The 27538-nt window shown below is 42.5% G+C and overlaps 1 protein-coding gene across 2 annotated transcripts in view; it reads left to right on the top strand.

Annotated features, from left to right (window-relative positions):
• Positions 1–6471: 6471 nt before the first annotated feature.
• Positions 6472–27538, top strand: part of KIT (KIT proto-oncogene, receptor tyrosine kinase) — a 102606-nt gene continuing 81539 nt past the window's right edge. For both annotated transcript variants that reach the window (XM_036764368.1, XM_036764366.1), the window contains exon 1: positions 6472–6610. In XM_036764368.1, coding sequence (XP_036620263.1) covers positions 6547–6610 — 64 coding nt within the window. In that variant the 5' untranslated portion in view covers positions 6472–6546. The remainder of the gene's footprint in view (positions 6611–27538) is intronic.

Raw genomic sequence — 27538 nt, 5'->3', positions numbered from 1 at the left:
GGGGTGCTAATGATTTTTTATCCACCCATCTTTTGCTAAACCATCAGCTCTGGGCCACTGCTGCTGGGAATAAGCATTTATTAAGTTCCTACTGTGTGCCAGGTACTGTGCTAAAATATCATCCTATTAGATCCTCACAACAATCCAGGGTGGGGGGGGGGTAAGTGCTATTACCTATCTCCATTTTACAGTTGAGGAAACTGAGACAAACAGAAGCTAAATGACTTACCCAGGGTCACACAGCTAGTAAATATCAGAGGCAGGATTTGAACTCAGGTCATCCTGATTTCAGGCTCAGTGCTCTAACCATTGTACTACCTAGCTGCCCTAATCCTTACTATGAGTGGTAGGATGCCGTCCAACCTTGTCCCTCCCTTTCCCAAGTGCTAATAGTCAACATTTATACAGTGCTTTATACATACGTAATTAAAATGAACAATCTAACAATTAATCAATTTAATGTTATATTGTATTATATTATGTTATGTTATGTTATATTACATCATATCATATTAACATAAAATTAATGAATTTAACAATAAAAAATTCTATGCCATAATATATACATTATTTCATTTGATCCTCCATGAAACCTTATGAGGTGGATTCTATGGATATCATCTATCCCCCTTTTTTATATAAGGAAGATGAGATTCAGAGAGAGTAAGTCAATTGTCCCTGGTGACATAGATAAATACGTGATAGAGGTTACGTGTGAACTCAGATCTGTCCGGTTTGCAAGTACAATGGTTCTTGGCACTATCCCCTACCACCCATAGGCTGGGGACATTCTTGAGCTCTGAGAAACTTCATGTAATAACCACAGTTCCCATGTATGGTCATTGCTTCCACATCCTTATGTCTTTCTTCGTCCAGTAAGGATCACCCAGTATTCAGAAGGCACGCAATGGAAAAGCCATCACTGGAGGGACTGACTGTCTTTTGCCTCTTTTTGTATCCCCAGCTCTTAGCACAACGCCTGGCGCATAGTAGGTGCTTAATAAATGTTTATTGAGCCATTGGTTGAGCTCCCTGAGAGTAGGGTTTGTTTTCCTCTGTATTTATAATCTTCAGTGCCTAGCACAGTGCCTTCTCCCTAGTAAGCATTTACATAAATGCTTGTTGATGGATTCATGTGGGGAAAATCGAAGAAGAGACTCTCCTACTCATTTGCTCAACTATGGAGAAGACCTGTAATGGGCTACACATCAGCAACTCCCATTGCTACTTCTGTGGACTTGAGCTATGTAAGTGAGACTGAGATCCTATTTCAGTACTAGGGTGCTCCGATGTTTTTCCTTTTCTTTTTTTTGAAGCACAGGCATCTATTGACATGGTATTTTAAGAACAATAGCTATGAAACATTCCCTCATACACTGGGAGTGCATTCTCCCCCAAATACAGGTCGTGTCTGTGGGAAGAGTGAGCTTGCACACAAGTTATTCTAACAGAGAAGCACGCTAGTAGGCAGCCACATGTAGAGAGTATGTTGAGAGAGACACGCACATGGCCCATGCAATTCACACTCTCTGGCATGGCAGGACTCTCAGGTTCTTTCTTTTTTTGGTGGCATCTTGGCATCCTCATGATCCTCTTTCTGGATGTAGCGTTTTTGCTGCTGCCTATGGGCAAGTCACTTAATCCCCCTCAATTTTGGTTCCTCATCTATAGAAGGGGAATACAATGAGTTTTACCACATCCCCCACAGAGTTGTCGTAGGGCCCAAAAGAGATAGTAGACATAAAGTGCTCTCCAAACCTGAAAGTACTATATACATGATGTTTATTATTGTTTCCCTCCACGAATGCTTTTGCCCAACCACCTCACTCCTATCCCGCTAATCTCGCAGAGTGTCCACCCCTTGCTTTTGCTAACATTTCCTTCCTTCCCTAAAGGCAGCTAGTTGGTGCACTGAGTCTGGAGTTGGGAAAGACCTAAGTTCAAATCTGGCCTCAGACACTTACTAGCTGTGGGACCCTGAGCAAGTCACTTAGCCCCTATTTGCCTCAGTTCCTCATCTGTAACATGGGAACATGCTGGAGAAGGAAACGGCAAATCACTCTAGTATCTTTGCCAAGAAAACCCCATGGACAAAGTCCGTGAGGTCACATAGAGTCAGGCACGACTGAACAACAACTTCCTTCCCTGCTCAATGGGCATAAACTTCAAGAACCCAGGTCAGCCCTGAACCACAGTGAGGTGTCTCAAAAGGACTGTCGTGGAGGTTTCAAACAATTTCTAGACTTTTAATAAGAGGCAATGCTTTAAGTTAGGGGATTTTAAAGGTCTGAGATTCACAGATCATGAGCGTCTGAGGATAGATTTCAGGGGGTCTATAAACTTAGATGTGGGAAAAATCATCTTTATTTTTACTAGCCTCTAACTGAAATTTATTATTTCCTTCAGTTATTTAAAAACATTATTCCAAGAAGTACATAGGTGGAACTAGACTGCCAGGTGGACTCATCACTCACACACACACACACACACACACACACACACACACACACACACAAAGACCTTTGACTAAAGTCTTAATCCAAAGCCTCAATGTGGCTCAGAGGTTACTCTGGATCCTTGAAGTCTGTTCCAACGCACCACAAGCTCAGGCAGGTCTGGCAGGTTGGACTGGCTTCAGGTCTGGGCCTAGTAATGGCCTGTCCTCAAAGACCTATCCTACAAGCCTAGCACCTCACCAGGAGTTGGGTCACTAGGGATGGGTTTTCTTTGGCCACAGAAATCCATGATCATAACTCACTACTGAGGCCCTGGAGGGGTCATAGTCTATGTCAATGGAAGGTAAGAGTGTTGTGTTCAGAGTCAAACAACCAGGACTGCGATGCTTGCTTTGCCAATTAGGACCTGCATGACTGGGCAAAACTTTTCTGTGCCTTGTTTTCCTTATCTGTTGAATGATGGGGTTGGACTAGGGAACCACTAAGGTTCCTTTCAACTCTATATCTATGATCATGTGATCATGGCTCCTTGAAATCACAAAATTATCCTTTATTCTTTATAAATTATTCTTTATATTAGGCAAATGGTGCCTGATATAATATCTTGTCCATAATAGGTAAAAGTCACTTACCCTCCCTCAGTAAATGGAGGTGGGTTGTAATGGATGGCTTCTGAGGTCTCTTTTAGCTTTCTATGATCCTATAATCCATGAATGTATAATTTGGTGTCAGCTCTTGAGTCAGGAGGGCCTGAGTTCAAAGTTGGCCTTAGATACTAGCTGTGTGACCCTGGGCAAGTCACTTAATCCTGTTTGTCTCAGTTTCTTCATTTGTCCAATGCACTGGAGAAGGAAATGGCAAACCACTCCAGTATCCTTGCTGGGAAAACTCCAAATGGGGTCAGGAAGAGTCAGATACAACTAACTGACCAAAAAAAAAAAAACCCAACCCAAAAAACTAACCAAGTTGACTTGTCAGATATGTCATATAATGTGAAAAATACCTCCATTCATTTTAGCTTTGTGATGCAAATATACTGAAATACGATTTATAAAAGTGACCAATCTACCACTAAATAAGGCGCAGAACTGACCAGTTATCTAAAGTTTCTTCCAGATGTAAATCTATGACCCTATGATCTGTGACAGGAATGACTCAGGCTGGGGTCCAGGGGAGGGAAAAGGTAAAATACAGGTATGACTGTAAAGTAGTGAGAGCTATGACAGATCACACCCCCATTGTCAGTTTCACCACTTAATAATCTGCATATGCCTTTCACCTTGCATTAACCAGATTACATGTCTTGGTTTATCCAGCCTCATATTTAATCTGACTTTATTTATAACAGATTAATTTTCTGTAATACCTCAGGAGATCATGGGAAAGTCACTTCTATGAATCTGTTCCCTTCTTCCCAATAATAATACCTGTACACCTTACCTTACACGGCTGTTGTAAGGTTCAAATGAGATAATGGATGTAAAACTGTTTTGATTTTTTGGCAAATTCTCAGATACCAAATAAATAACAGTTAAATTATTTTATTATTTCTGTGACTCCAGGAATAGGCAGATATAAAAGTTTGGATTATAAAATTATGCAAATCATTCTTAAGATCATCCTCTACACGAATACCTCTATGTTTCTCATTTCTCTGTAGTTTGCTCAGAATTTCCTATTTTATGAATTTCATGTATATGTGTTCTTCAAGGCATTTGCATATTCTAGCAGATTTCTTGGTGCAGGTGTACAGAAGTGACTATAATCTGTTGTGATCATGCCTCAGAAATCCTCACCCGGCTGAGCGGATAGAAAGGACAAATTAAAAGTGAGTCAGATAGGCAGCAGTTCAGCCTTGCATAATGCCCATGTTGAGGATTTTTCTGCTGGAAGGGTCCTGCCAGGAACTTGATTGCAATGTCTCGCCTACTTACTCACTCTCCCTCCAGCATCAGCTGACGGAGAAAGAAAATTGCAACTTATTTCTTCTATCTCAGGCATAATATTGATATTTTAACTTGTATCTATTTCTCCTCTCCCACTCCACCCCATACCTAAACTGGAAGGATTTTAAAAAATAAATCAAGGTCCCAGAAACTCATGATTGCTTTGAGCCTTTCTGTCGTCTTGAGAGAAAAAAAAATGTACAAAACAGAAAACGTTCTTATTTCATTTTTGCTCCTTCTTCAAATTTGGATCCTAAATCTGTTCGCTCATTTTATAGGAGGAGATCCTAGGACCTGGGTTATAATCCTAGCTTTTCTACTTTACTGCCTGGTACATAGTATGATATTAATTAATGTTATTGACTTCACTGCCTTTGTAATCCTAACCTTTATGGAAAGCAGTTTCTTCATCTAAATGAAGATGGGATTGTGGGCTAGATGACCTTTGAGATCCCTTGTACCTCTAATCCAGTGATCCTCTAGGAGAAAGAAGTTTGGGTTGGTTTTTTTTTTTTTAAATTGATCATCAGTTAAATCATTCTAGGTCCAAAAAATGCATTATTTTGGAACCTGGGTAATTACAGTTAGGACACATCTAGATAGTCATATATTATATACATAGTTTTTCTTTTCTTTCTGTTCTTGCTAAACTACCAAATAGATGTATGCATATGTTATAATACTAACCCTTTAGTTTAACCTAATCTTAACCCTAACCCCCAGCACGCTGGCTGGACCTTTGTAGCAAATTTATGGAAAGACAAGAATTGAGCAGGCTGGGCAGGCACGCATAATTTGAGATTTGCACCTCACTAGAGGGAGATCACGGACCCATTTGAGTATTTGGGCGTTATAAAGCCTTTCTCTGATGGTCAATCACACTTCCTTGCTATCCCCTGAGATTGTGGACTTTGGATGTGGGGTAATTTTTGCCTGAATTGGTAGGTCCACAGATAGGAAGGTGCTGGAAGCCCTTCAGTCCCTGTGGGGTCATTAGCCTCTTCTGCATTATTACTGTACCGTTCTGCTGTTCTGTTCTTTTAAGCCTGAAAGGTGGGAGAAAATACTGAAAATTCCGCAGAAATGGGCATGGTCCTCTTTATCAATTAATATGGCACAGTGATCATTATTAAGAGGTTAAGAAATAAGAAAACAGAGAAAGAGGGGGTTCGACACAGCTTGGAACGTCATTTAAATCGTCTCTTCACACCACACTTTGCAAAAATCCCTTCTCCCACTCCAGTCTCGGGAAACGTCGCCCTCTGTGTAGTGCAGGGGCTTTCTGGGCTAGAGAGTTAAGCTCACGAGAAGCAAACATTCTCCCTCCAACAATACAGTTGGAGAAAATTAACATCAGTTTTTTTTTTTAATTTTGAATCGAGCGCCTTGCACTCTAAGCCACTGTGCTTGGCACTGGAGATGTAGATAAGGTTTGGCTCCCGGACTCATTTTTGTCCTCGTCCTCCTCCTCAGATGACAGAACTACCAGAGAACTGCAGTGGTCAGTTTCGGATTCTGGTTAGGGGCTGAGCCCAGAACAGGTCCCTATCCACATCCTCCCGGACCGCTTGCCCCAGCTGGGGAGGCTAGCAGCCTTTATTGTCTGAGGGAGCACCTGTCAGGTGGAGGCACCCGCCCCACAAAAGCGGCCGCACCGATTGCTAATTAGCAGGTGGTGCTGGGCAGGGCGAATGGCTTCACAAAGCACTCAGGCAACGCAGTACTAGCCCAGTAAACACCTCCGGCGTCCTGCCCACATCCCAGCCGAGGAAAGGTGAAGCCGGCCCAAGGAGCAGACTGGCAGGGGGAGGTGGGGAGGGGAACGTGTCTACTTGTTACCTCCTCCGGGGTCAGGAGTGCGCAAGTCTAGGGAGAGAGACCTGAGTTGGGGGCTTGCAGGGGTTAGAACTAGGAGGGAGCCTGAGGAAGAGAGAGAGAGAAAGAGGAGAGGGAGAGGAGGGAGCAGAGGAGGGGCGTGGCCGGCGCGGCAGAGGGAGGGCGCTGGGAGGAGGGGCTGCTCTCCTTTGCTATCCTCTCCTCTCCCGGCTCCCAGCTCTGGGGGCTTCAGCTTATTTGCCGCGCTGGGTGCATTTCGACTGGAAGAGGAACGCGGAGCTGAGCTCCGACCCCGGAGCGGCTACAGGATGACCGGGGCTTGCGGTGCCTGGGATTTTCTGTGTCTTCTGATCCTGCTAAGCTTCCAGACAGGTGGGTTAACTGCTACCTACACTTCTTCTTGCCCACTCTTATTTTTCCTGGGAATGTTATCAACCTTGCAAAACGTTTGCTCCGGGGGAAGCGTCTGAAGGTCCTTCCAGTTCTTGTGCGCCCCCAGTCCGGAGGGCTTTGGAGGGGGTAGGCACACATGAGACTTCCCTTTGGGTTTCCCTAGCGTTTTGCTTGCGCTTAGGAGTGTGTACCTGCTCCCTTGTGCAGAAACAAAGCGTTTTGGCCGGGCGGAGCAGAGAGAGAGCAACTGTGAGTGAGTCTGGGAAAGAAGGGGCTTTGGGGATGGGTGGGGGGTATGGATGCGGGTGTGCCTTTGGATTTCTTTTGTGTTGGGCTCGTGGGTGCGGAGGGCCAGGGGATGGGTCATGAAACTGGAGCTCTCCACGTTGGAAGGCGTTCGGCCGCAGCTTCCTTTTGTTGAAAGTTGTCTGCGGCTGGCGCGCCTGCCACGAGCAGGTTCTGGGCTCCGCGGAAAGGGAAAGTTTGCCCTGCTGGCTCTTTCCTCGTCCGCAGCCGCCTCCGGCTGCCGTGCAAAGCCTCGGGCACCCTTTGTGCTCGGGGGAGCGCGGGTGTGGAAAGATAGGGGACAGAGCCAGACCCTCTTTGGCTCCTGCAGTCACCCTCCGAGGTGACCGGCGTACGGCCGGACTGTCCCCCTCTAATGGCCTTTGGAAATAAACGGCACGTTCGTTTTGTGTTTAACATTGGGAGCCCGCAGCGTGCTGGTCTGGGGCTCAACATCTTGCGGCCAGAGGTGTCCGTATGGACAGCCTTAGCGCCGCTGCTCTCTTACAAAGGTTGCAGACTTTAAAAAAAAAAATAATTCCAACTGACCTCTTACCCCTTGCTGGGGTGGCTGCGAGGTTCATTCATCCCTCCCGCCTTTCCTCGCTTCCAGGCGCGGTGGGAGGGGGCGACTGGGTCTTGAGCTTTGCCTCCCGCGCGGGAGGAGGAAGGGGCTGCGCGATTTAACCGGTGCGCTCCCTAACTTAAAGCGGCGCGCGCTCCCAGTGGAAAGATGAGGGACCGGCGCGGGGTTTCAGTAGGGACCTGCAGCCTTTGCCTCCTCGGCCCCCTTAATTCTTAGGGTGTTCGGGATTCCCCAAAAGAGCGCTTTAGGGAATCAGGCAGGCAGTTTCAGGAGCAAGTGCAAAATACGAGGAGGTGCAAAAAGCACATTTTTATTTAGTACTAAAGCGGATTCTGGGAAAGTTAAGTTTTAAGCCTCCCCGTGCACGGACGGGCAGCTATGTGGAACTTGGGGAGATCATTGATGCTGCGAATATTTATGGAGAGCCTGCTAATCTTAACTGTCCTCTCCCTCACCCCCAATTTGGTAGCCGTCCGGTGATAAATCATCCCTTGCACCCCAGTCCTTAAAAATGTCTTTTTAAAAAATGTTTAAAAAAAAAACACCGTTGTGACTTCCCTCTTCTAACAAAGAAGGTAACCACAGTTAAGTAACATATATTGACCACTCCTGACCATGATAAATGAGGCATTCCTCACCTATATTCCACCACCTCTACGGGGGAGGCAGGAATTTTGCTTCCTTTCCCTTTCTGCCACTAAAAGATGAAAAAAAGAGCTAAGCGTGTGCTTTAGTGTGTGAGGGTGAATGGAAAGCTTTGCTGCCCCCTCCGATCCAACTGAGGTCAGGAAAAGGAATTTAGCAATTCACTCACTATTGTGGGAATGAATGAAAGCACTGGAGGCACTGGGTCGGAGTTTCCCTGTAACGTGTAAAAGCTTAGCATGCCTGCTCAGATGTTTGTTTTTGGGCATTGTAAAGCTTTTCCTGTGGGGGCGGAGAGGCCTCGCTCTGGACTCTTGTCCTCATCTGGACTCAGATGGAAACGCCGAATTCGGTTCCCTGACGCATCCAGAGCTTCTAGCATTAAGAGTCCAGCCCCATCGGTGGCCCTTGGAGAGGATAGCTAGATCTGAGCAGAGGTTTGCTGACAGACAGCCAAGCCAGAACAGTGTCTATTTTGGGTCCTCTGTGAAGTCAATTTCCCTTCCTGCCTAATACTGTCTCTTCCAATATAATTTTTTGTATAGCGGATTTTTTTCCAGTCTCTCTTCATCACCTGAGCTCAATGCTAATGCATGTCCTCTGATACTGCCCCCAAATTTTTAACCTGGCGTCTCAAACTGCCACCTTGTTTAGTCCAGCCCCTCTCCCTTAAGGGGCGGTCTACATCTGCTCACTGCCGGCATTCTGTCCTTTAGGTCTTCTTGCCATGTCTCTTTCACTTTGTAAGAATTGGGATAGGGTGGGGTGTATGTGTGGGGAGGGTAGAGGGGTGTGTGTGTGTGTGTGTGTGTGTGTGTGTGTGTGTGTATTTTGATGCAACTTTTCCACCCGAATTAATGTCAGAAGCAGGATGAAACTGCCAGGAGCAGTGAATCATAGGTCCCTCTTCCTGCCACTGCTGTGGTGTTGGGCAAGAACCATCCAGAGCCAGAGGACAGAAGATATTCTGGGGCTGTTGAAAACATGATGGATATGAAAAAGGAAGACCACCTACCTAACCCCATTCTAGAACTCTCTCCCTCTCTTCCCCCATCATTGTCCTTAGATTTCTCGCATTCCAATCAGAGTGTAAGCTTCTTGAGGTCAGAGCTTTTTGTGGGTTCAGCCCAGCTTTGTTTCTTGTATGTAACAGGCCCTCAAATGCTTGTTGGATTAGATTTGGATATGGTATTACATTTAAGCAAAAGTCTACCCGTCTACCTTTGTCCTAAAATTTCATTTTGCCCAATTTTATATTTATATTTATAATTCCCAAAACAGAAAATGGGAGGAGGATACATTTCTTAGAAGGTTTCTTAGAAATTTAAGCAAAACAAATGAGTTCTTAACTATCTTATCTCTTGGGATTTACCCATTTTTAAGACAAAACAGATAATTTACATTCCAAAAAGAGCCTCTGTTTCTGAACAGGATACCCTGAAGGGAGTCTTTTCAATAGCATTTTCCCTAGGGAATTTAAATGATTTATAAAAGGTGGGCGAGGGAAAGGCTTTGGGTTCAGTTGTAGCCAAAATTCATATGCAACGCTCAGAAATGATAATGGAAGCCCCCCAGAGAATGATCTCTATTTTGCACTAGTATTTTTTGAAAATTTAGTGTAGAGGAGCAAGCAGGTTCAAGTCTTGTCTCTGACATATAAGCCGTATCACTATCCCCCAGTTCTCTCTAGCTCTCAAAGGCTGTTTCAGAGGACTTAGCTTACTTGCACTGGTAGAACTTCTCAGCCACAAGCCCCCTCTGCCTCTGAGAAACCACAAGTCATCTGAGGCAGCAACATGGAAAAGTGGATAGAATGTTGAACTTGGAGTTGGGCAGACCCGAGTTCAAATCCTTCCTTACTAGCTGTTCAATCTCTTTCAACCTCAGTCTCCCCTTCTCTAAAGTGGATATTGTGAAGATCAAATGAGAAAACATGTACAGTGTTTAAATACAAATGCTAACTTGATATTAGCTACCCCCTTCCCCTCATTTAAAAAAAAATTAAGAATTTGGGCTATTCTTTTTCTTGTAATGCGTATAAAGATATATTCCTAGAGCTTTTTAAAGAGTAAAAGAAAAAAAATCGAAGTATTACTAATATCTGATGCCACATAACAGGGGACCTTTACTAGCCTGATGAAGGTTATAAGATATGGTAGATGGGAAAGGGTTAATGGGGGGGAGGCGCAGGTTATCAGTTGTAGCCTTCCTTCCCTGAAAGACAATTCTCATGAGAGCTGCTATCATGTATTCTGTGCTTCCCGTCTAAACAACCATATACTTACAGATGTTGTTGTGAGGGATTTATTTTTTTTGTTCATTGCAGTTAGAAATTTCTTTCAGGATTTTGACTCATTTCCTTAAGTCTCTTCCAGCTGATTAAAGGACACAAGGAAATGAGCTCTGATATCCTGAAAAGTGTTCTCACCATCGGCTTATAGAACCAGGCTTCAGTTGTGAAAAATGCTGCAAGGAGAGCCACAGGGGACATTGACTTCTTTGCTTTTCTTAATCCTTCCGAGAGGAGTTAGGAGTTCTTCAGCATTCTCCGAAATAATTTCAGTTCAATTTTTAAGATTTATTGATTAAAAATGGGTGACTGACTTATTGTATTCACAGGATAACAGATTTATATACCTGGAAGGGGCCTCAGAGGCCATCCAGTCCAATACCCCCATTACACAGATTGGGAAACTGAGGTTGAGATGTACTAGCGTTTTACCCACAATCATATAATCACTACATTGCAAAGCCTGGATTTTAATCTGGGTCCTTCTGATTCTAAATTTAGCACCCTTTCCACTTTCCACGTTTTTCCACTACTAAAAAAAATGAGATTAAATGAAGATGAGCTATTTTATAATGCAGATCCATTTCAAATATGTTCTCAGATGGTTTAAAAATATAACTACGGTTTAAATGGTTTTAATGGCTAACACCAGAAATCTTGGCAGAGGAATGGGAAGGAAAGCCTGGAAAGGAGTCTTGAAAGGTGAAACCATCTTGATAAGTAAGTGGAGCTGGCAAGTAGAATGATTGTCTTCAGACTTTTTCATAAGCAATATGCCATATATTTTAAAAGTTATTTAGATTTAGAGCAGAACCAGACCTTAGAGTACTTTAGTTCAGTCTTTTTATTTTGTAGGTAAGCTAATGCCCAAGGAAACTTGCCCAAGGATCACGTAGGGAAGGTGGCAGAGCTGATTCAGATTCAGTCACTTTTCTTTTCGCTGTAGGACACTATTTCTAACTTGTGCAGAAAAAAGGAGAGGATTTGGAGTCCAAAGTTCTGGGTTCAAATTTGAACTCTGCTATGCTACCTCTGTGATCTTGGGCAAGTCACTTAATACCTTAGGGACTTAGTTTTCATATCTGTAAGCTGAGGGAACTGAATCAAATTGATTCAAGGTGACTTTTAGAAGACTACTTCTATGATCCTAGCTAGGTGACCTTGGCCAAGTCACTTAATCTTTATAGGGCTCAGTGACCTCAACTGTAAAAGGTTTAGTTGAGCTAGATGACCTCTCAGGTCTCTTCCAGCTCTAAATCTATGATAATGATCAGAATTCTTCTCATTCATACTAGTAGGCACTCAAAGGCGGTGCAAGTGGAGAGAATACCAGGCCTGGAGTCAGGAAGATCTGAGTTCAAATGTGCCTTTACAAGCTATGTGACCCTGGGCAAGTGACTTAGAACCATATATGCTTCACTTCCTCGTCTGTAAAATGTAGACATGCTGGAAAAGGAAATGACAGTCTATTCCAGTGTCTTTGCCAAAAAAAGCAAAACAAAAAACCACCCATGAACAAGCCCACGGGGCCAGGAAGAGTCGGATACCACTGAACAACAGCAAGGCACTCAAATACTTGTGCATATGATAGCTTTCATTTTGTCCAGACTTTTTGAGAGAGCTGAGAGTTGAAAATCTCTGGCTTCAGAGTAAAGATATGGGGAACACAGATTTGCCATGACCAGATTTTGGTGAACAAAATGAAGTTGTGTCTTTTGTTTCTTTGTAGGTGATCAGGACTTGTTGATTGAGGGGTACCTCTCTGCCGCCTTCTGTGGGGAGTTGGGAAAGAAAGGGCGGGATCATTTATGCTGTAGATTGGTAGCATACCTGGCATCTTTCCAAGCCTTGTCTCCTAATCATTCCAAGTTTCACAGTAACTGCCAACTGTCAGTAAGTGCCCTGCCAACCCTCAAGGGTGTTGAGAATTGAAGAATAAATTAGAGAATATTAGAATGAGGAGGGGATGAACCCAGAGACCATCTAGTCTAACTCCTTTGGTGAGATGATTTGTCCAAACACAGTTTGTTAGGGATGGAACTGGGTTGAGAAGCCAGACCACTTGAAAGGGATGGATGTGTGAAATAGGAGGAAGGTCAGGAGATGTAGTGACCAAGTCAGTGCTGGGGCCAGAGAGAAAGGAAAAGTTAAAAATGCCTCTGCCTGGTTAGATGAGACATTAGTGGAACAGATTCATCAGGAGGGGATGCCCTGTTGGTCTACATGGCCGTCAAGGCCCCTTCCATTTCTGGTATTGATTTTGAGGGGATGGTGGAGCATCAAGATGGCAGGCTGGACCCAACTCACATGCCTGCCCTTCTTTCCAGTCTTACAGTGCCACCAGCCTAGTGTTCCGGTTGCTTTCACCTCTTGCCTGGATTATGATCATCGCCTGCTAATTGTGCTTCTTCACTCATTGCTTCCTATTCTATTCTATCCACTATATAGCCACCAAAATGATATTCCTCAAGCACAGGTCTGCTTATGTTACTCCCCTACTAAATAAACTTCAGTGGCTCACTACAGCCCCTAGGCTCCCTTCTCTTTAGCTTTTAAAAGCCCGTTACAACCCGGCCTCAACCTACCTTTCTCCAGGCTTATTATATATTGTTCTCCTTCCCTCCCATACTGGGATAAAGCCACAACGGCTTTCTTGCTGCTCCTTACACAGAACCTATTCCTCCATATCTGGACCATGATAGCATGATAGAATTGTTAAGTCTTCTGAAAAGCTTTAGCTCAGAGAACACCCTCTCTTATTCACATGAGCCCAAAGCCCCTAAGCTGCTAGTACCTACTGGACAAAATTACCTTGTACTTCATTTGTTTCCATTTTGTATACACATGTGCATATGGTCTCCCCTAAGAGGAATGTAAGGTTCTTGAGGGCAGGGGATTTTTTTTTTGTTTTATCTTTGTTTCTCTGGGACCTAGCACAGTTCCTGAGAAGTAGAGGGATGCTTAGTAAACAAATAAACAAACAAACAAATAAATAAATAAATGCTTATTGATTTATGGAAGTCAGTGAAGTTTTTATTCAGGGACAAGTATGCCATATAAGTAATGTTAAATACACTTAACAGGATCTGTCTTTATAGGATCACCTTAGTAAAAGATCTGGGGAACATCATTGGCCACAAGCCAATGAGAGGTAAGTGTGATAAAGACTACAGAGCTGGAAATCACCTTAGAAATCAAATCCCTCATTTTATAAGATGACCAGATTTAATCAATCAGCAAACACCTAATCCGGTCCAGGGATAACAGATACACCAAGGTAAGGGCAACAAGAGCAGCTGGAAGTTTCAGAGAGGCGGGAGAGGGACATGTTCACACTTTACTGCATTTAGATTTTCCCAGCAAAAGTGTGAAGAATGAGGCTGGAGGGCCAGGAGATAGGAGGGTTAGAAGGACACTAGGAGGACCTGACTGCAGTGGTCCGAAAGGAAGAATATTTCCTGGAATCCACAGGACTTGGTTACTACAAGAGTGAGCATCATTTTTTTTTAGTCAAGGAATATTGTGTGAATGAGACTGGCACAGAGGGAAATGGGATGCCAGAATGAGGTTTAGGGGGAACAAAAGGTAAGGAGCCCAGTTTGGGACGTGTTGAATTTGTGGTGTGCTAGCAGTATCCACAGGGAGATGATGTTCTGTAGCTTGGTCCCTGTGACTTTCAGATGGTAGGTATCTGGGGATGGGAGATTCAGACTTGAGAATCATTTGCATAGATGCTTGAAGCTGTGGAACCGAATGAAGAAATGGCCAAGGGAGAAGAGCAGAGAGGGAGGAGAAGGCAAAAGATAGCCTTAGGGTACAATCAGGGCTCAGGAAGAAGGTACAGAGACTTAAGTACCATAAAAGAACATAAGAAATACTGTCACATGTTGGGCATTGTTCAGCTCCCCACCCCTTTGTTGTGGGACTACTTTTTAAAGGTATTCTACACTGTTTGGGTTATAAGTGAAACTGGCATCTTGGCAAGGCTGCAGTGGGGGGCCATGGAATTGATAAAAGATTTTGGAAGGAGGAAACTGTTGAGGCAGCCCTGTGGTATAGAGGGAAAATCGCTGGATTTGGAGTCAAAAGTTTGAGACTTAGCCTCTTAACTACTTTTGTGAGTTTTCCCTCTCTATTAAGAGGATAGTACTAGATCTAGGGTCCTTAACTAGAAATCCTTGGGTAGATTTCAGGAGGACAAAATTGGGAATATAGAGGGAAATCACACCTTTATTTTCACTAACTTTTAACTGAAATTTAGCATTTAAAAAAATTAGTCTGAGAAGAGTCTGGCCAGACTTCCAAAGGGGTCCATTATTAAAAAAAAGTTAAGAGCCTGATATTAGATGATCTTTAAGGTTCTTTCTAGCCCTAAAGTCCTATGATCTTATGAATTGGGTTTCTAGGGCCTGTAAAGGAAAAAGTTGGGATTGAGACGATGGGAATGAGTTTCATGTTTCAGACTTGTGAAGAGTATGAGACAGAAGAGTGTTGAAACAAGAAGAGAAAGATTTAAATAACCTGAAGAAATCAAGGTTAAGATAAGGAGAGTTGTATCATAAGGACTGGAAAGCAAGGTACATCCTAGGGTCATCTCTTTAGGCCCTTATCCACTCTGGAATGATCTGAGTAAGGCCCCAGCCAAAGCCAAGAGGAATGGATTCGATGACCCCTTCCAGTCATTCCCCAAATAATTTCAAACTATTTGAAAATTATTGTAATCATTTTTCTTTTTCCTTTTATCCTGAGGATCATAAATGGTTTTGTGGTGGGGTATTTCTCATAAATGCTAATGAGCTCACTTTCGCAATAAAGGCAAACAGCATAGAGAGAGGGTGGGGATCTTAGGGTCCTGTATTCACAAGTGAGATGGATCTGTGCAAGAGCTCAGAGGTTCATCTGCCCATTCCCCCCATTTGGGTGGAGAAGGTGTCGAATGTCCTCATTTATTCATACTCTGGAAGCCTAGAGGTTAAGCGACCCAAGGTTACATAGCTGTACTGGGAGTAGAAGGGAAAAAGAAACAGGTTGGAGGGATATATTAAAGCATTTTCAATTGCATTTGGGGATTTCAATTCAGTTGCACAGGGAACACACAGAAAGGCAACGTAAAGTGGTTGTGATGGATAGGAAGGGTTCTGGTCTTGAAGGTAAGAGGACCTGGGTTTGGGAGCTGTGAAATGATGGGCAAATCACATAGGCACTCAGACTCAGTTTCTTTATCTGTAAAATAGGGCTTATTCTCTGAAGAAGGCTGGGGACGGTGTATAGTAGTGAGGAAGAAGAATATTTGAGGGGCATGTAGTGGTGAGAGATCGAGTGATATAAGTGGAGATCAGCAAGCAAGCAGAGCAGTTTGGGTAGAATGTCAGACTCTCCGTGGGGGTTATGGGAGATCAGTCTGGAAAGAGGTTGGAGGCTGATGTCTGAAGGGCTAATGTTCCCTCCAGCTCCAAATCTGTGACCGGGGAAGGGGCATGGTTTGAATGGTTGTATATTAGGAATTTGGGACTATCACTTTTGCAACTGTATGGGATGGATTGGAGAGAGGGAAAGACTGGAAACAAGCAGTGACCTTCAGTGGTGGCGGTGGCCGTGGCGTGAGAAGGAACAACCAAGATGTGAGAGCTTGCCTGGGGAGGCCACATGTCCTTCATTACAAGGAGATAAAAGGAGAGTGAGAGGAAGGGGTCTAATGTGAAAGGATATTTTGTTGTTTCCTTGAAAGGAGGGTCCAAAGGACACCATGGGAAAGGAGAGCCAGGTCCATGGAGCAGAGTGGGGGAGGATTTGGGGGGAGGGTGGGAGAGCAGGGCCAGGGTGAGTTAGGATGAAGGAGCAGGGAGTAGCAGTGATGACTTGCTCAAGGTCACACAGCTAGTAAGTGTGTCAAGTGTCTGAGGCCAGATTTGAACTCGGGTCCTCCTGACTCCAAGGCCAGTGCTGTACTCACTGTGCCACCTAACTGCCCCAGGACAGATTCTGTAGGTCAGCTTCAGACCCTTGGCAGCAGGGATCCCCAGTACTTTCCATAATTCAGCATTTATTAAGTATTTACTGCATGCTCCACATGCTTCTGGTCCAAGACAAAAATAAAGAGAAACAGTTCCTGCCCTCAAGATGCTTACCTTTTATTGGGAGTGGCAGACAACATCTACACCATAAAAGTAAACACAAAATTTATGCAAAACAACTGGGGAGAGGGGGCCGGGAGGTGGATGAAGATTGCACTAACTGGAGCAAAAGCAGGTAGGGATTCTAAGAGGCATAAGGAACAAGCACCTTGGCTATATAGAAAACGGCCAAAAGGGAACTATCAGGGCCTACAGGTGATTTTCTGATCTAGTGTATGGCCAGTCTCAGAACAGACAGGACTGACTGAGAACCCCAAGGTCTGACTACTGTATCTGAGCAGAAAGGGGCGAGTAAGGTAATGCCGTCCAGTGCCTTTAACTTGATGATTCAGGGACAAGTTACTCCGTTTATGAATTGTACAGGTCCCTTGATTCTCTTTTCATGTTTTATTTTACCGGTCGTGGCTCTTCCATGTTTGCTGAGCTCAGCTTCAGCAACACTATCCCCAGAGTTCACAGAAAAGAAACTCACTTCTCAGTTCAGGTTCATCCTTGGGTCTTTGCCTGGTTATTTGTACACGATGAACTATTTGGATACTTTCTCCCAGAATGCACTTGAGGGCTTCGGGAGATATCTGACCTCGATGCTGTGATTATTCCTTCTCAGCAGTTCAGACCTGACCTCTTCAGTCCTACTCTAAAGCTTTTCTCTGACATAGGGATGACCTTGGCTCGGAGCTATGACGACTCTTGTATGAGCTTTTTTTCCACCAGTCTGGAGAAACTTCAAAGACAGGCAGCCAGGTGGGGCGGTGGGTGGGGAAAGTCCTGCCTTCAACACTTACTTGCAAGCCTTGTGACCCAGGGCAAATCACTTAGCCATTCTCAACCTGTTTCCTTTTCTGTAAAGACGAGGAGGATAGTAGCACTCCCCTAAGGTTGTCCTGAGGGTCGAATGATATTATATGAAACGCACTTTGCAAAACTTTTAAAGCTCTACATAAATGTTAACTTATTACAGCCTTCCTCTGTTCAGCTCCTCACCAAAAGGTTGGCCCCTGGTCAGTCAGTTAATAAACCTTTATTAAGTGCCTACAGAGTGCCAGGCACTGTGCCAAGTGCCGAGATTATAAAGAAAGGCAAAAGACAGTCAAGTCCCCTTTGGCTATAGGAGCCCATAATAAGCCAGTGAAACCCAAAGGACTGGATAATAGGATTATTGTTGTTATTAACAAATAATTACTAACCATGTATTGTACAGGGTACCACTTAAGAACTGTGAGGAATATAAAAAAGTAGCTGATACACAAATATGTAAAAAGTTAAAGTAGGAAAGGAAAAATTGGACTAGGATAGAAAGCCTCTGATTTGGTTGTAACCTGCTGTGTGACTCGAGTCCTGAAATCACCCTCAAGCATCCTCTTCTGTAAAATGAGGTGGGGGATTGGACTAGATAATGATCTCTAAGGCAAAATTTTTAATTTTGAAATTCTCATTAAAATACAGTGACAACTGTTAGTGTAGAAGAGATGTCACAAGGAGGTACTTTTATTTCTACAATAGCTAAGTGATTTGTGGAGTAATAGAGTGCTGGACTGGAAATTCAAAGAAGACTTGTTTTGGTTTCAGACTCTAATGCTTACTAGCTCTGTGACCTTGGGTAAATACCTTTTTCTCTGTAAGCTTCTATTTCCTCATTTATAACATTAGGGATCTACTACTACCACTACCATCAATCCTCCTGCCTCTCCCCCACTCCATCTTAGAAGATTTTATGTGAGAGAAGCACCTTGTGATCAGTAAAATACCCCCCAAAATGTGAGCTTTTCTTCATTGCCTGTGATGTTATGTGATGTGTTTTGCTAGCCACTGGAGGAGGGAGGTACATGATCCCTGCTCTCGAAGAATTTATAATCTCATGGGATTGATAAGATGTGTGCACATAAGAATGCATGGGAGAGGGATACAGAGAGCTGTGGAGAATTCAGTGGAGCTGGGAGTTGGGACAAGAAGCAGTAAGTGAAAGTTGCAGACAGCTTAAAAAAATCCCAAAACAACAGGGTTTCTGTTTTTTTATGGAGTGCCTGATAAGCCTAGTGCAGTGGTCACTGGATGGAAAGTTACATGGTCCCTCCCCTCAGAGAGTTTATGATCTAGGAGGGGAAGAGATGTTAACACAAGGTAGGCTCTTAGTGAGAAGGAAAGATTAAACAAAGTAGCATAAGGCGTTCAAAGAGGGCTGCGGGGACTAGGGAGGACCTCATGGAAGCAAAGGTACCCAGTCGGGGTCTTGAAAGAAGGAAAGAATTTCAGTTCAGTTAATGACCGCTCTTTAGAAAGGCTCAAGAGTTAGAATTATCCCATAGTGGATTGGGCTGCTTGGGGGGAAGTTGTTGGTTTCCCTTCCTCAATGGAGATTTTCAAGCAGAGACTGGCTAGATGCTAGCTTCTGAGTTTACAGAGGGAATTCTTCTGCTGAGGACTGGATTGGATAAGAAATTCTTAATGTAGGTTCCTAGACCCAGTGGTGGGGTGTATGGAGAGATTCTGGAGGGTGGTGGTCTGTGAATTTGGATGGGAAAAAATTACATCTTATTTCAGTCTAATTGGCTTCTTATGTAATCTTACATGCTTTGTGCATGTAAAAATACTGTATTGAGAAGAGGTCCTTGGGCTTCATTCAACTGTTAAAGGGGAACCATGATGCAAAAAAAATTTAAGAACCCCTGGGCTAAGTTAAGTTGTTCTTGAGAGCCCTTCTGACACTGAGATGCTGTGATTCTGTGGGATTAGGGAAGAAGACTTCATGCCGGCTGGAGCAGGAGTGGAATGGGGGGTGCGGTGTAACATGACAATTGGGCCTTGAAGGAAGGGTAGTATGTTAATAGGTCATGATGGAGAGGACGGCACAGAGATGAGGAGGCAGCTGTGTTCTAGTTGTAGGGGAACAGTGTGAGCTAAGGTCCAGAAGTAGCAAAATGGGGGTGATATTGTTTAGGGGATGGCAGCTAGTTACTATGGAATGAATCATGGAGAAATAGAAGAGGGAGAGGGAGGCTGGGATGATGATTAAGTCTAAGGGAAGAGGTGTAATTGGAATTTAAGCCTGAAGAATTTGGACAGAGGAGAGAAGTCTGTGTGGGAGGAGAGGCATGAATCTTTTCTTGGAGCTAAGTTGGAAAATAAAGATGGGTGACACTAGTGAGAAATCAAGATTATTGGTACAGTGGAGTCAGATCCTAGAGGATCCTGGTTTTTAAAAAATTGCTGATGTGTTTTGATGCTAAATATCATTCATTTCCAAATATATTCTTTCTTGTCCACTCTATGAGCCATTGCTTATTAAAAAAAAGACTTTAATTTTTAAAATGGAGAAAAGAAATCAGTTCAGCAAAATCAACCATCAACCATATCTGATAGTATATCCAATATCATATACCCATAGTCTGCCACTTCTGGAATGAAGAGAAGGAGGTGCATTTTCTCATCTCTTTTTCAGGTACCAAGCTTGCATAATTACACAGTGCTGTCTTACATTATATAGTTCTTTCCATTTACATTGTTCTCATCAATGTTGTTTTCCTGGCTTCTGTTTGATTCACTGTATCAATTTATATAAGTCTTTCTATTCTTCTCTGAGTTTTTAGTATTTGTTATGTGTGGCAGTGTATTTTAATTTTTTATTATGCTCAGTAATTCCCTTACATTCACGTGGTATTTGGCCATTCTGCCAAATGGGTACCTACTTTAAATCAAATTCTCTGTTACCAGAAAAATGTTGCTATGAATATTTTTTGTACATATGGGATTTTTTTTCTATATTTAACTTTGGGGTTCTAAGCTTAAGAGTAGGACCTCTGAGTCAAAAGATATGGACATTTTAGACCCTTTAAAAAGCATAATTCCAAATTGTTTTTCAAAATAGTTTTTGGGCCAGTTCACAGTTCCATTATTATTTTATGTATTGCTATGTATATTGTTGTGTGTGACTTCTTACGGCCCCTCTGACTTTGACTATCCCTCTATCTTTTGTCACCTCTGTTTAATTTGCTGAGTTCAAGGTGAAACCTTAGAGATATTTGGATTTGCATTTCATATATTAAGAAGTGGTTAGGATCCCTTTTTCATATGCTTATTAGATTGCATTTCTTTTTTTTAAGCATTTGTTCATGTACCTTGGCCCCTTAAATTCACTGGGAATTGTCTCTTAGTCTTAGATATTTGTGCCAATTCCCTTTATATTTCAGATGGAGTTCTTATTAGATGTTTCATACAAATAATTTTCCCCAATCAACAGTTCTCTTTGCTATGCAAGATGCATTGACTTTGTGCCAAAGCTTTTCAATTTCATGTAATTAAGATGGCCTCTTTTATTAATTGTGATCTCCTTTTACCCTTGTTATGTTAGAAGGTCTCCCTCTGGTTATAGAAGGTAACCAGCTGATCTTGGGTCTTTTCTATTTTTTTTTTAATAATGTGATCTTTTATGTTCAGGCCATTTATCTGTCTTGAACTTAGTGTGGAATATGTTGTAAGATGCTGGTTTAAATTTTATTTTTAACCAAATTACTTTCCAGATTTCTCCACGGATCTGGTCAAGAAGGGAATTATACCCCAGGTAGTTTGTTCTTAGGTTTATGAAACACCGGGTTATTGAGAGAACCTTTATTTCTCTGTCTCGTTATAACTGAGGTTAACAACAGCAACAGCAAACTGTTCAGTGTGTCTTCAGACTTCTAGAAGTGTGTTTGAGTCAAACAAATGCAACATGAGCATCTTAGCTTTTTATATGTTATGTATGTATATTGTTGAGTGCATTAAGTCCCTTAATGGAATCTGTGATTCAACATTTCCTCAGTTCTGAGTTATCTCTGTATTATTCTTGAGTGTATTCAATAAATGGTTGTTGAATGAATGAATTATGTTTATCCACTCTGAATTATTTATGACACTTGACAAAATCAAGTGGCTTTATGACAAACAATGTAAACAATGAGATATCAGCACCAACTTAGAACTATATAACATTATAAAACTTCTTTATGACCTTATGAGTTTTTTATGTTATAGCAGTTTATATATAAATATATAAGCATGTATTTATGTATATAGTGTCTCAGTAGCTATATTAAGAATGTAGTACACATGGTCCTTTTTACCTTTGTCTCATCATATTTCTGTTCTTCATATTTGTCATTCTCTATGCCAGTTAAATTAATATATTTTGGCATTATTTTGATCTTAGCCTAGCTTCCCACCAGCCACCAGTCCGCTCCTATGGGTACATCAGCTGACATGGTGATGGAAACTTATAAACTCATTTTAATACCATTCTGAGTAGAGTATAATTAAGAAGGAAGGGAAATTGGGCTTTGAAGTACATGAATTTTTTTCCCTATAGAACAGCTAATGATTTTTAGAAATTCTCTTTTGGATCATTCATGTTACTACTCAGTGGTTCTCTAACATCGACAGTTGGCAATGTCTTTAGTACCTTGAATGAGCGTTTCATTCATATACTCACTGGTGATTTGGATCTGCTGCTGGAGAGCTGAGCTGACCTTGATTCTTCTCTCAAAGGATGGATTTTTACAGTCTTAAGCAAAATGATAACCCAGTTAGCGTGCCCCATCATGAAAAGAGATTTTTATTTTTTTAATTTAATTTTTTTCAATGAATAAAAATCTAGTCCTCATGCTCCTCCCCCCAAAAGTAAAAAATAAAACTTTTTTTTAAACAAATATTCATTATCAAGCAAAACCATTGACCACCTTGGTCAGAATATGTCTCGTTCTGCACCTGGCATCTATCAGCTCTCTTCTGGGGGTCTGTGGAAGGTGGGAGTGGGCAGGGTAAGCATTTTATTATCAGTCCTCTCAAATTCAGGCTTTTAGTGCATTAATCAGAGTTCTTAAGTCTCTTAAAGTTGTGTGTAAAGGGAATTTTTCGACATGTGTTTGCTTTAAATTATTTTTAAGAACCTTACCTTGATCAACGTTCCAAGTAGCTGGATTGGGGTTCCTCTCTTGTCCCAGTGATATAGCTACTTGGCTGGAATCTTTTCTCTCTATGAAAGGTAGAATTTAGTTTCATTCAGTAAGCATTTATTAAATGTCTACTATGTGCCAGGCCATCTGCTAATTCTACAGGTACAAATCAGAAAAAGACAGCCCCTGCTCTCAAGGAGCTTACCATATAATGGGGTAAGATAGCACCGAAGAGGAAGCTGGAAAGGGCAGGGGTTAGAGGGGTAGGACAGGGCACACCCAGCACAGGAATACATTGTTCTGTGGAGTCGAGACCAAGTGGAGCTGCTGATGCAAAGTGGAGTGAGTTGCAGAGAATCAGTCTCCATCTCAAGGGGGTTGTGGATGAGACTGGAGGACAAAGAATCTTGGACAGTTGGACTATGGTGATAACCAGACAAATAATAGGTGGCTGCCCAGAACATGGCAGATCTTCAAAGAATGGGGAGGCAAGAATGAGAAAGAATACTGCACTTTTAATCACTGAGCACCTGCCCTGCTGTGGATGACTAATGGGTGACACTGACCCAGAAGAGGAAGGAGACAGGCAGTGACAGGAGACAGCAAATGAAAATGTAAGAGGGCAGAGGGAAACTTCAACATGTCCCGGAGTGATGCCCAGATCCAGTCTGTCATATACAAGGGGCTCCAGTGGTCGCAGTGTGGCAGGATTCTCAAGGTCAAATTAAAATTCATCTACTTTGCTTTATAAAAGATATGCTTTCTAGACCTTGAAGGGTAAAGGAGCAGGTGTGTGTTTGTGTGTGAAATTAAACAAAGAGGAGGATCCTGCTTTGGAGGAGGCTCATGATGAAATATCTCAGGTAAAAGACATACTGTGCCTTGGAGAACCTCACTAATGAGAGAGACAACATGCAAGAACTAAGTACCACAAGTTATAAACAAGATAAATTGGAAATAATCAGCTGAGGGAAGACACTTTAATTAAGAGGGATTAGGAAAGGCTTCCCTTAGAAAGTATGAGGAAAGGCTTCCTCTAGAAAGTGGGAATTTATCAGGGACTTGAAAGAAGCTAAGAAGAAATAAGGAAGGAGGGCATTCCATGTGTGGGGGACAATCGGTGAAAATGCCCCAGAACAGGAGATGAGTGTCTTGTTTAAGGAATAGCAAGGAAGCCAATGTCACCATTTGGAAGAGTCTTACGTGGGAAGGTATAAGGTGTAAGACTGGAAACTTGGTGAGTGGTGGTAGCTTTATGAAGGGTTTTGAACATCAAACAGAGGATTTTATAATTGATCCTGGAGGTGATAGGGAGCCATTGGCTTTTATTGAAATAAAAGGGAGGGGGGAGCCACTGGACTTTATTGAGTAGTGGTGTGACGTGGTCAGGTCTGTGTTTTAGGAAAATTGCTTTGCCAGCCAAATGGAGGACTTATTCACTTCTTTGGGTCCTAATTATCCCATGGCTGGTGACTCCCAGGTATGTTATATATTGCACATCTCAAGCCCCTGGCTCTCTTTGGAATGCTAGCCTATTTGTCAGCTTCCTGTAGACCAATTCCTTCCAGACGACCCTTTGGCTTCTCAGATGCAATATTCCCTCAGACAGAATTGTTTATTTCCACCTTTCAATGTGCCTCTTCTCCAGATGCTTCCCAGTCACTTGGATTCACTTAATCATCTGTAATTCTCTCTCCTTCATCCTCTGTATCTCATCAGTTACCAAGTTTTATTGATTCTGCCCCTGCAAAATCCCATGTATTGGTCCTCTTGCCCATACAGCTACCACCACAGTCCAAGCTGTCATTACCACTCATCTGGGTATTATAAACGCCTCTTAATTGCTTTTTTTACATCACCTTACTGGGATTGTCTTAGTAATAGCCTCCCAACTGGTCTTCCTTTCCCCAGGATTCCCCTTGATCAATACATCCTCTACAAGTTTCCAAAATAGCCATCCTAAAGCACAGGTCAAATAACCAGATTTCTTCCTTGCCTAAGGAAGAACTTTACCGATTATTTTCAGATAACATGCAAACTCTTCGGTCTATCATTTAATGCCTTCAAAAATTTGATTCCAGGCTTCCTTACTTTCCATTCACTCTCTCTTCCAACCCCCTGGACTTCTAACTGTTGCATGGATTAGGGGATTGCCTGGAGTGTGCTCCCTTCTTATCTTTGGCTTTCAGAATCCCAGCCTTCCTTCAAGGTGCAGCACAGACGCTACTTTGTACAGGAAGTCTTTCCTAATTCCCCCAGGTTGTTGGTGCCCATTCCTCCTCAAGCTCCATGGTTCTATTTATTTATGAACTTCTCCCCAGTCCCTCACTCTCTGAGAATGCAAACTCATCAAAGGTAGAAACTTTTGTTTTCTTTCCCTAATATTCTTAGCATGTAGGAAGCCATTAATGGATATTTTACCTTGGACAAGAAAGGATTTTAAGAGGCAGATGTGGAGGTTTTGTGTTCCAGGCACTGGAAACAGTGTCTTTGCAAATGTTATGGAAGTGAGAGTTCAGAAGGAGATCTGCAAGGCATTTTACTATGGTGGATAGTAGTTTAACCATTAAAGTAGATTTTAGTGTGGAGAATTTGAAGGTTTGAAGTAATGTAAAGTAGGCTGGAAAGGTAGAACCATAAGGTTATAGATTTTGAGCTGGGAGGGACTTTAAAGTCCGTCTCTTGTCCAACAAATTCATTTTACAGATGAAGAAACTGAGGCCCAGAGTTACAGGACTAGCCCAAAGTCACACAGCTGGCAGGCTGGGATTTGAACCAGCCTGGGGAGGTGAATATTGCCCTTTGGCTTTGCATTTGTACCATGCATGCTGTACCATGCTTTCGAAGCCTGACTGTGTGCAGTGCCATCAAGGAAAGGCTCATTTTAATACATAGACAGTAGGGATCCCCTGACAATTTTTGACAAGTGTAGTAACATGGCTAGATGTGTGCATTAGGAAGGTTAGTTTGACTGTTGCATGTATGCATAATGTTTTGGAGAGACCAGAGACAGGCAGACCACCTGAGAGACTACCATTGCAATAGTCCAGTTTACAAGTACATAGCCTGAGGTTGGGGGAGGTGAAGGGGTCCATACATTAAGTCGCAAAGGCAGTAATTTTTTTAATTAATTAATTTATTTATTTTTAGTTTACCACACACGGTTCTACATAATTTTGAGTTCCAGATTTTCTCCCCTCCCTTCCCAAGACGGCATGGAATCTCATATAACTACCATGTATAACTTCGCATTGAATTAATTTATACACTAGTCAAGTTGTGGAGAAGAATTATGACTAATGGAATGAATCATGAGAAAGAAGAGACAGAACCCCAAAAAAAAAAACAAAACCCAAAAACAAAAACAAAAGAGAAGAAAAAAGGCGAGCATGTAGTGCGCCTCAATCTGTATTCAAACTTCACAGTTCTTTCTCTGGATGAAGATAGCATTCTCCATCGTGAGTCCCCTGGAGTTGTCCTTGCATCTTATGTTGCTGAGAAGAGCGAAGTATGTCAGGGTTGATCCTCACGGAATCCATATATCTGTGGTTGTGTACAATGTTCTCCTGGCTCTGCTCCGCTCACTCAGCATTATGTCGTGTAGGTTTTTCCAGGTTGTTATAAAGTCCGTATCATCCCCATTTCTTATGGCACAATAGTATTCCATTACCTTCATATACCACAGCTTGTTCAGCCATTCCCCAATTGATGGGCATCCCTTTGATTTCCAATTCTTGGCTACCACAAAAAGAGCCGCTATAAATATCCTTGTACATATGGGTCCTTTTCCCGCTTGTGTGATTTCTTTGTGATACAACCCTAGAAGTGCTATTGCTGGGTCAAAGGGTATGAACATTTTTATAGCCCTTTGGGCATAGTTCCAAATTGCTCTCCAAAATGGCTGGATCAGCTCACAACTCCACCAGCAATGCAACAATGTTCCAATTTCCCCACGTCCTTTCCAGCATTTATCATTTTCCTGTTTTGTTATTTTAGCCAATCTGACAGGAGAGATGTGGTATCTAAGAGTTGTTTTGATTTGCATTTCTCTAATCAGTAGTGATCCAGAGCATTTTTTCATATGCCTATAGATAGCTTTAATTTCTTCCTCCAAAGGCAGTAATTTGGCTCCAATATACCATTCCCCTTACCTCCACCCTTGTTAGTCTATATGCTGTCTTTTAACCCAGAGGGTCTCAACATTATTTGCATCTTGAATCCCTTTGGCAATCTGGTGAAGCCTATGGACCCCTTCTCAGAATAATGTTTTTGAATGCATAGAACAAAATACATAAAATTACAAAGGAAAACAATAATATTGAAAAACGATTATCCAAAAAATGTATTTTTTTAAATTTAATTTATTTAATATATTTAGTTTTCAGCATTGATTTTCACAAGAGTTTGAATTACAAATTTTCTCCCCATTTCTACCCTCTCCCCCATTCCAAGATGGCATATATTCTGGTTGCCCTGTTCCCCAGTCAGCCCTCCCTTCTGTCACCCCACTCCCCTCCCATCCCCTTTTCCCTTCCTTTCTTGTAGGGTAAGATAAATTTGTGCACCCCATTGCCTGTGTATCTTATTTCCTAGTTACATGCAAAAAATTTTTTGTGGTGTTGTTGTTTTTGAATATCTGTTTTTAAAACTTTGAGTTCCAAATTCTCTCCCCTCTTCCCTTCCCACCCACCCTCCCAAAGAAGTCAAGCAATTCAACATAGGCCACATGCGTATCATTATGTATAACCCTTCCACAATACTCATGTTGTGAAAGACTCACTATATTTTGCTCCTTCCTAACCTATCCCCCTTTATTGAGTTTTCTCCCTTGACCCTGTCCCTTTTCGAAAGTATTTGTTTTTAATTACCTCCTCCCCATCTGTCCTCCCTTCTATCATCCCCCTTTTTTTTCTTCTTCCTCCTTCTTTCCTGTGGGGTAAGATACCCAATTGAGTATGTATGGTATTCCCTCCTCAGGTCAAATCTGATAAGAGCAAGATTCACTCCTTCCCCCTCACCTTAACTTCCCTTCTTTTCCTA

This window comes from Trichosurus vulpecula, chromosome 6 (assembly GCF_011100635.1).
Source record: "Trichosurus vulpecula isolate mTriVul1 chromosome 6, mTriVul1.pri, whole genome shotgun sequence".
Taxonomy (NCBI): domain Eukaryota; kingdom Metazoa; phylum Chordata; class Mammalia; order Diprotodontia; family Phalangeridae; genus Trichosurus; species Trichosurus vulpecula.
Note: the sequence above shows the minus strand (reverse complement) of the source record. Positions and strands in the feature narration are given on the sequence as shown.